Source organism: Protobothrops mucrosquamatus, unplaced genomic scaffold (genome assembly GCF_001527695.2).
Source record: "Protobothrops mucrosquamatus isolate PMUCROS unplaced genomic scaffold, P.Mucros_1.0 scaffold2949, whole genome shotgun sequence".
NCBI classification, from domain to species: Eukaryota; Metazoa; Chordata; class Lepidosauria; order Squamata; family Viperidae; genus Protobothrops; species Protobothrops mucrosquamatus.
The window spans coordinates 48234-60461 of record NW_015388972.1 but is presented as its reverse complement, the minus strand read 5'-3'; the positions used below and the strand labels follow the sequence as shown (position 1 = coordinate 60461).

Below are 12228 nucleotides of genomic sequence, written 5' to 3'. Positions count from 1 at the left end.
CAACCAAACTTAGAGAGCACCAAGGACCCCTCAGTGCCTCCTCTTTTGGGGCCAGGATGTCTTTCTTGATAGACCTCCGTACACCTCCATAATTTTAAAGTAGTGAGGTTTTGTCTATGAAGAGGGCTGGTTCCAAATTAAAAAAAAAATCTTTGTTTTTTTAAAGTGTGCCTTTGGAGACCCCTCGCCCAAATCTCCTCCCTCCCCTCCCCCAATCTGCTCTTTTCAGGCTCCTCTTCCCATTCATTGCGCATTTTCTACACGCTGTTCATGGGCTCCAGCCAGGATGGGGTCCAGTACATTATGGTGGCATATGTGGACGACCAGCTGGCTGCACGCTTTGACCCCCCCTCCAGAAAAATGCTGCCCCAAGTGCCCTGGCTTCTTAATCTGAGTGAGGAAGACTCCCGTCTCTGGGAATCCCTATCTTGGGTAGTGAACACCACGGAGCGGGGGTTGAAGAATGAACTCACCATCCTGTACAACTATCACAACTCCAGCAAAGGTAAGGCACACGGGGGTGCGGGGGGGGGGGCTTTGAACCATGGATTTGGGGCTTTCCGAGGTCACCCTTCCTCTCCAGGAAGAGTCTGGATGGGTAGGAAATAGTAGCAAAGAAAATGTGGTCGTGCACATTTGAGTCAAAATAAAATGTCCCTCTTCTGCACATGAATGTGGAAGGCTGAATTAAGGGCTGCCATTTGCACGGTGAGAATCAAATGGCCAAACTACAGATTGTCCTCGGCTTACGACCACCGTTGAGCTCCAGATTAGTGAGAAATTTGTCAAGGGAGTTTTGCCCCACTTTACGACTTTTCTCGCCATTGCTGTTAAGTGAATCACTGCAGTTGCTCAGTTTGTCATCCGGTTGTTGAGTGAATCCACCTTCCCCATGGACTTGGCTTGTCGGAAGGTCGCAAAAGGGGATCCCACGACCCCGGGACACTGCAACCGTCATAAAGTAGTTGCCAAGCATCCGAATGCAAATCAGGCGACCGTGGGGATGCTGCAACGGTCATAAGTCTGAAAAATGGCCATAAGCCACTTTTTTTCAGTGCCGTTGTAACTTCAAAGGGCCACTAACTGAACTGTTGTAAGTCGAGGACTGCATGTGAAGGACAACAATGAGCTTTCATTGTTTTTTTTTTGTTTTAAAAAGATCAATAAATCTACAGGTCAGCTTTCTGGAATAAAGGACTGTCCTTTATTATACGGCAGAGGTCTCCAACCTTTCTGGGCTTGTGGCCCGGAGGGAAGGAGAGCAGCTTCCAAATTGGTGCGTGTGCACGCACACAAACGGGGCCACGCACACTGGTGCGGCACTAGTGGCCCTATTTGTGCCTGCGGCATGCGCTGGCACCATGCGCATGCGCGAACGGCCGTTTGCTGGACCAGTGTGTAACCATCTGGCCAGAGTGTATGTCTAACTTAGGAACTAAGAATGTGCTGTTAGAGCAAGTAGCATTTTAAGGGGTTAAATGCTGTCTCCTTAAGAGATGGCTTCTGGGAAATGTAGTTTAGTTGCATGGTTATATATGTGTTCTAATTGGTCAATTCTATGTCTTAACTAACCATTGGGAGGGGCTTCTGTGTTTATGACAGGATTTCCTGGCTAAGTGTATGTATGAAAAGCTTTGTGTAGTACAGCCACATGGTTCCTTTGCTCCATACGAAAATGGGGTGAATCTACCTTTAATTTTTTTACACCACAAGAACGGACAGGTTATGATACCTGCCTCAGAAGAACTCTTCTTAACTGTAAGTTATTGTTTAGGGATTCCTGAAGAATAAATAATCTGAATATTAATCCGTCTTTGGAGTTAATCTGTCTGTGACAAACAGGAATAAAGCAAATCTCTTGTTTGGATCAGAACAGGCTGTGTACTCTGCAGCGGCTAGCAGTTCTGTTCACGCATGCGCAATTGGTCCACAGGTGCTAGCGCGAGTGGGGGGGGGGAATGCGCACAGCCTGCTGACCAAGAGCCCACGGTCCAGGACCGGCCGGGGCCCATAAGTTGGGGAGCCCTGTTATACGGTACAGGTGGTTACTCTGCCTATATCCCAACGTTTATCCTGATTTGAGCAGGGTTCCACAGTTGGCAGAACCTGATTCGCTGCGAGCTGAGCGACAAAGGCCACAAGGGGGGCGTTTATCAGTATGGCTACGATGGGAAGGACTTCATCAGCCTGGACCAGGAGACTCTCACCTGGATCGCGTGGGATGTCCACGCTCAGGTGACCAAGAGGAGATGGGAAAACGAGCGTTTGATCACTCAGATCAAGAATCACTGTTTGGAGAAAAAATGCATCGAGCTGCTCCAGAAGTGCGTGACGTACGGAAAGGAATCCCTGCTGAGGAAAGGTGAGGAAGGAAGCTGGGAGCCAAGTTGGTGTTGATGATGTGTCAGGTCAGCACTCAATCTGTGGGGCGACATCCCCAGGCTACACAAGTGCAGTCTTAAAACAAATGTTCTCTACAGAGGCCCCGGTGGCGAAAGTAACTCGCAGGATCCAGGACAAGGGCCAGGAGACCCTCGTCTGCCGAGTCTATGGCTTTTATCCCAAAGAAGCGAACGTCACCTGGAGGAAGGACGGAGAAGTCAGGGAGAAGGGCACCTTCTGGGGTGGTGTTCTTCCAAACTCAGACGGAACCTACCATACCTGGCTGAGCATCCAGGTTAACCCGAAAGAGAGGGACCATTATCGGTGCTATGTGGTACATGCTGGACTAACAGAGCCTCTGATCGTGGCCTGGGAGAAACCTGGTGAGAGAAGCTGGGGGGGGGGAACCAGCTGAATATGAGCGAAGTGGTCCTTAGGGTGTCTGTGGTCATACAACCTAATAAACGTAGTGAGGGGTTTCCTCGTTTAGCAGGTTCGCCTATGCTGAGGACCTTAAATTGGCCAAGGGTTGAATTCGCTCAACACGCCAAGCTCCGAGAGGCCCTTACTTAGGTTCAGATAAACCCTTGACCAGGTCCGGTGTGTTCGGCCAGCCAGTCCTTTTGTGCAAATCTGAGCTGGTAGGTTAATTAAGGCATCTGAAAGAGGAGGAAGTTTAAAGCAGGGGTCCCCAACCCACAGGCTACAAACTCCTCCCGGTCCATGGCCTGTTGGGAACCGGGCCGTGCAAGCTGCAGCCAAGCACACGAAGCCACATTTGCTCGTGTACTGCAGCTAGGTTGCGTGTGCGAAACCATCCCCTCCTCCTCATTGCTGCTGCCATTGCTGTTGCTGGTCCATGGAGCAAGAAAGGTTGGGGACCTCTGGTTTAAAGTTTGGCATGTAAAGCTTGACTCCTGTGGGATGCCACAAGGAAGAAGATGTTTGTGGGGGAGGAAAAACTTATGGTATGGAAAGGCAGCTGTATTTTTATGGCCTATCAAAATCCTAGAGCCAGAAGTGTCCCTTGAGGTCATCCAGTCCACTCCTTGCTCGGTGCAGGCATCCAACTTAAACCATTCCAGAAAGATGGCTCTTTAGCTCCTCCTTGGACAAATCCGTTTTCTCCCTGGATCAGAGGTTCTGCCCCTACTATTAAGGATTTTTTTAGTTAACTCAGTCTTGGCTGCACTCTCACCATGGCTGGGGAATGCAAGGGAAGAGAAATCCTGGAGCTTCTCCAGTCATTTTGACCTTTCTCCAAAACAGTCGATGTGTGGTTCGTGGTCAAAGTCGTGGGGGCTGTGGTCGTAGTCGTGGGGGCTGTGGTCGCAGTGATTTGCTACATCCGTAAGTAACTCTTGGGTGGGCACCAGAGGCATCATTCACAAAACATATGAGAGGTGCTGCCATACCCCTAAACCTGGCCTTTCCCATCTATCAAAGGCCGGGAGGGGAGGGAAATTAAGGGACTCTTCAGCGGGAACCTCTAACTTCTAGATTCTGTCTTGCAGCCAAATGTGTTGGAGACGCAGGCGGAGAAGTCGCGAGTGAGTGATCCTGAAATGTAATTTTGGTACAGGCTGCCTTTTGGGGTAGAAAGGGGAACGGTCCAGTTTAGCCCAAATGAAGCTTGTAGCAGATGTATGAATTGTCGGCAATGGGAAATATGGGATCTTCCTACATAGAAGAAAGTTTGCCATGTATCCGTTTATTTATTGATTTATTAATTAGAATTTCTTAGCTGCCCAGTAGCCAAATCTCTCTGGCAGTTCACAATAACAGAGACACACACACAAAGAGAGAGAAACAGGGAGAGAGAGAGAAAAAAAGAGAAAAGAGAGAGTGAGAGAGAAACAGAAAAAAGGAGAGAGAGAAAGAGGGAGAGGGGGAGAGAAAGAGAAAAAACAGAGAAAAGAAATACACAGAGAAAAAAACACAGAAACGGAGAGAGAGAGAAACAGGGAGAGAGAAACAGGGAGAGAAAGAGAAACACACACAGAGAGAGAAACAAAAGAGAGAATGAGAGAGAAACAGAAAAAAGACAGACGGAGAGGGGAGAGAAAGAGAAAAAAACAGAGAAAAACATACAGAGAGAGAAAAAACGGAGAGAGAGAGAAACGGGGGAGGAAGAGAGAAAAAAATGGAGACACAGAGAGAGAGAGAAAGAGAGAGAGAGACAGACAGACAGAAGTTGAGCTGAAACATATACTGTAGGCTATAGCAAAGTCAGGCTCCATTGATCAACCACATGACGTGTCGCAACATATCGCGACTTTCTTTCCATTGCCGGCAATGGGGTGGGCGTGGTTTCGGCATGACCCGGCAGTTTGACACCCCTGCTCTAGAGATAGACAAGTGATAATAAATGAAACTAATTGTCAGGCTGTATATAACAATCCCCCTGAAACCTTCCATGAAGCCTCATTTGGGGAAATGGAAGGGAAGTAACACTGGAGCAGGCTGACTTCATGGGAGATGGGGTCAAGGTGAGCAAAAGGACAGTCCTGGCAGATTTATTTTATTTTATTTTTATTTTATTATTTTATTTTATTATTATTATTTTATTTTATTATTTTATATTTTATTTTATTTTTTATTTTTGCTTGAGATCAATCTTGGTGATCCGAGTAAGTTTCGTAAGCAATGATAGGGGCCATCAGTTTGGCTTTCCTGCTATATCCTAGAAAAAAACTACTAAAGAAGCCTGGCTGCATTTGAGCACATTTAAAAAAAAAAAAATGCCCGTCAAGTTCTCGCAGAACACATTTTGGAAAAAACCCTGTTCTAGATCAGTGGTTCTCAACCTGTGGTCTGCGGACTCCTGGGGGGAGGTCCACAATGTCGTCACAGGAGGTCCACAAAGGCTTGAAGAAATGTTATAATTTAAATTTTGAGTTAAGACTTGGGGGTCCGTGGCCATGGTCTGTGGCCACAAAAGGTACACAAAGGGGGTACGTGGTGAAGAAAAGGCCGAGAACCCCTGTTCTAGAGGATGGCGATGGTTGTGACTGATGGCAAAAGCAAACTGCCTTGAAGGGGAATACATGTGGGAGATGCCCAGGACTTCGTGTTGCTTATGATCCCTTCTATATATTGCCTGGCTGAAGGAGACGCTCCCCTTTGTCCTGAATCTTGATTTTGCTCATTTCTCTGTTACAGCCACCAGCCAGGATTTTGAAATGCCTACCATGGTAAGTAGGGGCTACAGGGCTATAGGATCACATATCTTTTAACAGAGGGAACAAAATCTAATCTCTGGCACTGGAACAAAATATTTTATTTCAGTACGTACAGTAGTGGCCAAAATTGTGGAAACCTTTTGGGAAAAGTGTATTTTTGAGGGTTTGATGGCTAATAACACCACTTTTGGGAGGGAGTAATACCATAAAATTATATATCAATGGAAAGATAATTTAATCATGAATGTAATGCAACATAGTTTGTTCAATTATCTGTACTGCATTCTATGAAACGTTATAGCCAAATAACCAGAAAAAGGAAGCACAAGTTGCTTAGGTAGCTTTCCTTCATCTGATTGTAGCCAATGAGCGTGAGTGTTTAGAGAGCCAATCAGGTGTCATCTTGTTTTGGCAATGAGCCAATCAGATCACAGTGGGATTCAGTGATTGATGTCATGTATTGAAGCTGAGAGGAAGACATTTGTCAGTGTGTTATGGGATCGCTATCAAGTGGGTTGGGGTTTTTTATGTTCTTTCATTTAGTGAGCTTGAAAAACGTAATAAAATTAAAGTAATGGTGCAAAGAGTTGACTGGTTGCCCAGAAAGTGATGTAAAGTAATATTATTAAGTGAACAAGACTACAGTTATAAAGAAATTAGAAGAAAAATGGGTGGAAACTTAACCAAAGGTGGCATTTCTACTGTACACTTTTCCCAAAAGGTTTCCACAATTTTGGCCACTACTGTATGTATGTCTGTATGTATGTATGAAATTTATTTAGCTGCCCATGTCAATGAAAGTGGTGCACAACAATCATGTTTTAGTATTCTCCTACCCGTGTTGGAACATAGTCTGGACTTCCAGGAGGGAGGGGTTACAATCCACCACGTCACCCCATCCAAGCGAGATTGCCTTATGGGGACCCCTTGTCAGCCTGAATACAGAGTGTTGTACTGCTCTTCAGGACTTGCACTGGGGAAAACAAGGAAGTGGGTTCCATGGCTGAAGCAAGGTTAGAACGTGTGTCTTCTCTCTCCAGCACCTTTAGCATTACCTGCAATGGTACCTGTGAAAAGTCTTAAGAGAAGGGAAGAAAAAAATGCTGCCTAGGGAAGTGTCAGATAAATGAGGCCTTAGCCCACAGTTGCATAATGGTCAGGCTGAGAAGCTCAAAAGGGCCGTAGCTTCTTAGGTTGTGGAAGACACCACAGGAAATTTTTACTTTCAGACTTGCAAGATTCTGTTAATGTAGCCTTACAGTAATGTGGAATTAGTTTTATCTGATCATGTTTCCTGTCTAGTCTACCTGGGGGAAGCAATGTGGCCTTGGGAAGGGTCAGATAAGAGAGGGCTTAGCCCGCAGCTGCATAACAGGCAGGGTGAGAAGCTCAGAAGGGACCTCCAGCCCTCCTGCTTCTCACGCTGTAAAAATGGCAGGAGATTTTTACTTTCAGACTTGCAAAACTCTTGTAATGTAGCCTTCCAATAATGTGGAATTAGCTTATCCGGTCATGATTCCTGTCTAGTATACGCGGGAAATATGACTCTCAGGGACGAAGCCTGAAGAAACTCTTGGTTCAGCTTCATTCTGCTGTTTTCTATTCCATTGTTAGGATACTTTTTATGATATGGTATTAGAATACTTTATTTGGGCATTTGTACTTTTATTAAGTCTACGAAACCAATGTCTCCTGGTTTACTTTAAGATTTGTAAACTTCCTCACACCTCAGTGTCCACAAACCTTCAAAAGTAGCTTACCCAGGAAACTGAGTTAAGGTATATCTTCTAAGGATAGATAAGATATACATTAGGATTCTTCTTAGATAATTATTCTCAGAAAACCTAAAGGCCCTGATGTCAACGCTGCTAATATTGAATATTCTTGCTTTGACAAAATATGCAGAACTGTCTGGTATTTTTAGAGTTAATTCAGATGACAGAGAAAGGGAGGAGATCAGTAAGGAAAGCCCGGGAAAAGGAACGGAAGTGAATCTTTGCCCTCTGGGCTAATTGGAAGATGTGACTTATGACTGCAAAATAAGGGAGGGGTTTAGCAAGAAAAGTTAGATGCAAGCAAGAGGAATTCAGATTCTGGTGACCCTCCATGATGTGCCGGCAATTTGTAACACTGTTAATAAAGGCTTTAGGATAAACATGCCTGGAAGTTCTTTGAAGTGTTTCATTAGTTGGAACAATGACACCTGGCAAGGAAAGAAGTTCCTTACATCAGGAGTCTCCTTGGCAACGTTATGATTTGTGGACTTCAACTCCCAGAATTCCTCACCCAGAATTCTGGGAGTTGAAGTCCACAAGTCATAAATTTGCTGAAGTTGGAGGCCCTGCCTTACATGGAATGATGTGAGGAAAGAAACGAGTGACTGGGTAAGGGGGTGATCTTCTATAGGAGGGGCTGATTATAATGTAGATAACCTCTGTTGGAAAGAGGGGCCTTTGTGGGGGCCCCCACCCACCCTGCCTGGTGTTTTTTAATCAACCTGGCTGAGGGCACACTGGGTAAGGTACAAAATTCTCCAACAGTTTTGGAGGGCTGAGTCCCAAAATAGCCATGCATTGGACTATTTGCCCAAAGGGCGGTGTCTTTCTGGTGACTTGACCTGGAGGGATGTAAAGGAAATTTGGGTCTTCAGCCAAACAGTTGCATGAATTAAATCAGTCAATCAATCAATCAATCAATCAGAATAGAGCCGGAAGGGACCTTGGAGGTCTTCCAGTCCAACCCCCTGCCATTTGAAATGAAATGTCATCTCATTTCATGGTTTGTGAATACCCATGAAATTCTTTTGTGCTTTGTTGACTGTATTTGCGAGTGATACTCTTTTCTGTTAAATTTGCTCAAAATTGATCAAAGCTGTGTGTCAAACTGGATTCAGCCGCCCTCAGATCTCTGCCAGCTGTCATGGGTGACGAACAGAAAACCCTGAATTGCAAGGGGGACCAGTGAGATCCGCATTCTCCAATAGGGCTATGAAAGGTTGCATGACTAAACCATAACCAAAAAGTAGTGAGTGCGGGAGAGAAGGAGTATGTTTTCCCCTGACCTGAGATTCTTCCCCCCCCCCTTGTTTTGATTATTGGAATATGTAGAGAAGTTATTGGTCATCCATGTTGCTATTGAACTGAATGAAAGAAATGCTTGCTGGGGGAATGGCTTGTGTGTATGTCTTGTTGGTGTAGTGTGGTGTTTAGTGTTGGGGAAAGTGTGTAAACTGACCGACTGCAAGGTTTTTCCTTTCACTCATTTTGGAAACTACTTTGCTAACTCAGATGTTTAGCTGAAAGGGGAGGGAAATGTATCCCATCAGGAACAAGTGGTTAGCTGACTGTTGCCTCTCTGAAAAGAGCAGCCATTTGTTCTGGGTGGTTGGCTTCAGTCATTCTGCTGTTGTCTTCTGCTTGCCTACCTTCCTCCTAAGCTCAAGACCCCCGTGAACTCTGCAAAGTTTTCTTGTTTTTTGCCTAATAGACACAAGACCTGGTCCAGAGGCAGTGGAAGAAAAAGATGGAGGATGTTCAAAGAATTCCAGTGGAGGCTGGGCCATTAAGATCTTTATCGGATCCTTACTGACTACACCTTAAACTTTACTAAGTCCTGTGGCTTGTTTGCAAGCCAAGATTTCATCAAGTTTCTATTTTTACACCTGCGGAGTGCAAACGCTATGAAATTACAGTTGTACTTTGGTATCATCGTTAATAGGTTCCGGGAGATGTGATGAGTCCCAAAAACAATGAATACCCAACAAAATTTTCCCATAAGGAATATTGTAGTGAGTCACAAGGCACTTAACACAGAAATATTTGTGTGTGTCGAGTATCAAACAAAGAGAACTGGGAGAAAATGTTCAGGTCAAAGTGTGTTGAGTACCAAATTCAATGGGTTTCAAAGCAGTTGAGTACCAAGGTACCGGTGTACCTTTAAGAGTTTCACGATTGCTTATAGATAGGTTCTGGAGTACATACACCAGACACATCACCAGAAGACAAAATCATAAAACTGTATCTCATTTACTTTGGTCATGTCATGCTGGTGAATTCATTGGAGAAAGCAGTTACGTTTGGAAGAGTTAGCAGTAAAAGGAAACCAGGTTGCCAAAGAACACAGTGGCTGGACAGTGTCAAAGCTGACACCAGCCAGAGCATAGAACAACTCAAAGAATTAATGTAAGATCAGAAGATGTGGAAAGACCTTGCCCATAGAATCACCAAGAGTTGGACGCAGCTGAATGGATAACATCATCATAGACTGGTTTCCAGTGACTGCAGTTGTTTTGCGTGGACTAATTGGCTAGATTGTTATCCCAGTGGGCCACAGTTTGCTACTTGTTACAGGAGGTTTCCCCTCCCACTGACTGTCTCATTGATTGTTGGCCACCAAAGAATAGAAGTAAAAAATGAAAAACAAAAACCCTACGCCATATTTGCGTTTTTGAGTATTTACACTGATCTTTAATGTATTTTTGAATGTTTGCATGTACATGGGGCACTGAAAAAAGAACACACGGAACTGTAATTTTGACTGGCTGATAAATTGACTATAACATCATCATAGAGTAGTTTCCAGTGACTGCAGTTGTGTTGCGTGGACTAATTGGCTAGATTGTTATCCCAGTGGGTCACAGTTTGCTACTTGTTACAGGAGGTTTCCCCTCCCACTGACTGTCTCATTGATTGTTGGCCACCAAAGAATAGAAGTAAAAAAATGAAAAACAAAAACCCTATGCCATATTTGTGTTTTTGAATATTTACACTGATCTTTAATGTATTTTTGAATGTTTGCATGTACATGGGGCACTGAAAAAAGAACACACTGAACTGTAATTTTGACTGACTGATAAATTTACTTTTGAATTAAAACATTGATGAAAGATTATTTGAAGGGGGGAGGCAACATGGATATCACATAAAGTTATAAAGTTATGTCCCATTCAGAAGCCTGACAGCCCATGGATAAAAGCTGTTCTTCAGCCTGTTGGTACGGCTGGCTATGTTTCTGTATCTCCTACCCGATGGTAGGAGAGTAAAAAGGTACCAACCAGGGTGTGAGTCATCCCTGAGAATTTTCCTCACTCTGCCAAGGCAACACTTCCCAAAAAGTTCCATACACATTTGCACTACTCAGGTGACCCTGAAGACACAGATAAGCCTCCAGGTAGCACTAAGGACTCTAAAAGAAGGCAAATGACCAAGCTATCTGCAAGGAGTATAAATCATTCCATTCCCCACTATCCAGTCAGAGTTGAAGAAGCTTCTTGGATGAGAAGCGAAACGTCTTCAAAGAGAAACAGGTCTTGCTAAATAGAGCTAATGGGTGGCTATCGGCAGATGCAACTTCCACTAAAATTGGAACGGGAAGAGAAAATTTCTTGAAATGCACTTTCTCTGGAGAGAGAATGCAAAGTGAGATGTCCTTTGCTTCAAGCACTCGGTGTCTTGGGGCCCCTTCTTACTTTTTCTCAGCAGCTCTTGGTGGTTTAGCAACCTCAGATGGTGAAACCACCAAGTGAGGCTCCTGAACAGCCATGAAAGGTGCACCAGACGGAGGGAAACTGCCGTTGTTCATCTCCGGCGCTTCCGAGAATAGCAACTGTAGGGTTGAACAGCTTCTTGGAAGATGCCTGGAAGGGCTAACCAGATCTTGGGGGGAGCTTTGTCAGAGGATGGGGGAAAACCACCATTTCTGGGCCTCTGCCCCCTCCCCTCCTGTACTCACAGGCAGGCAGAAAAGCCAACCAGAGCCCATTGGAGGGGTGACCAGACGGACCATCTTGGCCCCGGCTCTCCAAGGCTTTGTAAGTTCCAAGCAGCACTTGGAATCCTACTCAAAGCCCCACTGGAGGCCATGTAACCCCTCTCCTGTCTCTTCCCCATTGTAAGGGCTCCCTTACTACACCACCTTATGCCAGTCTGTATAAAAGATGTTATGTTCTGTCTAGTCTTCCAGGGGAGCCCAAGGATAAGCACACTGCAGTAATCTAACATGGGGCAATCATCAGAGTGTGGAGAACAGAAAGGGGGGGCTGTGGCATACCAACGCAATGTGGTCAAAAGCATTCCTGGCCACGATTTCAACCAGGCTTCCAGAAGGACTTCTATATGACACTGACAGTTGGAGAGGGGAGATTTCAAAGCAGAGAAGAGTCTAAGCCCCTTCCTCAATTAGGTCATGGCCCCTCAGCAGAGGACCTCCTTGCCTTGGGGGAAAGTAGATGGCCTATCCCAGCCCCCCCTCCTCCTCCCCCCCCCCCGCAAGCAACTCTGAGTCTAGCAATTCTTCAGTCACCAACTTCAAACTAACAACTTTCCTGACAGAACTTACTGGTTGCTTCAAAAACTAAGAAGAACTTTCTGGAACGTTAGAAGTTAAAGGTTGGTTCTAGAACCAAGGAGAACTTTCCTGACAATTAGAGGGTTTTTCTGGCATTAAGGAGAACTTAAGGGAAGGGAAGGGAAGGGATGGGAAAGGAAGGGAAGGGAAGGGATGGGAAAGGGAAGGGAAGGTGTTGGAATATAGCATAAGTTACTCCATTTTGTAACCTTCAGCAAGCTTAATAGTGCTTACGTGTTAGGCTGGAATCTGCAGCTGAACACACGTAAGAACAGAGAACAAAGAGACAAGTCAAAAGAACTGTCTATGCAAGCTACTA

General features: G+C 45.1%; 1 protein-coding gene across 1 annotated transcript; it reads left to right on the top strand.

Moving 5' to 3' along the window:
* The first annotated feature begins 244 nt into the window (after nucleotides 1-244).
* Nucleotides 245-10417, top strand: LOC107296728 (major histocompatibility complex class I-related gene protein-like). Its single transcript, XM_029286127.1, has 7 exons — nucleotides 245-505; nucleotides 2087-2362; nucleotides 2481-2765; nucleotides 3652-3732; nucleotides 3897-3932; nucleotides 5545-5576; nucleotides 9051-10417. The coding sequence occupies exons 1-7, from the start codon at nucleotides 271-273 to the stop codon at nucleotides 9150-9152; spliced, it is 1047 nt and encodes a 348-aa protein (XP_029141960.1). The 5' UTR covers nucleotides 245-270; the 3' UTR covers nucleotides 9153-10417.
* The last annotated feature ends 1811 nt before the right edge of the window (nucleotides 10418-12228 follow it).

Excerpts from the sequence above, each read along its gene's own strand:
- LOC107296728 (XM_029286127.1), top strand. The coding sequence starts at position 271 with ATGGGCTCCAGCCAGGATGGGGTCCAGTACATTATGGTGGCATATGTG. Across the intron at positions 2,363-2,480 it reads GGAATCCCTGCTGAGGAAAG|AGGCCCCGGTGGCGAAAGTA; the intron begins GTGAGGAAGGAA and ends TGTTCTCTACAG. Across the intron at positions 3,933-5,544 it reads CGCAGGCGGAGAAGTCGCGA|CCACCAGCCAGGATTTTGAA; the intron begins GTGAGTGATCCT and ends TCTCTGTTACAG.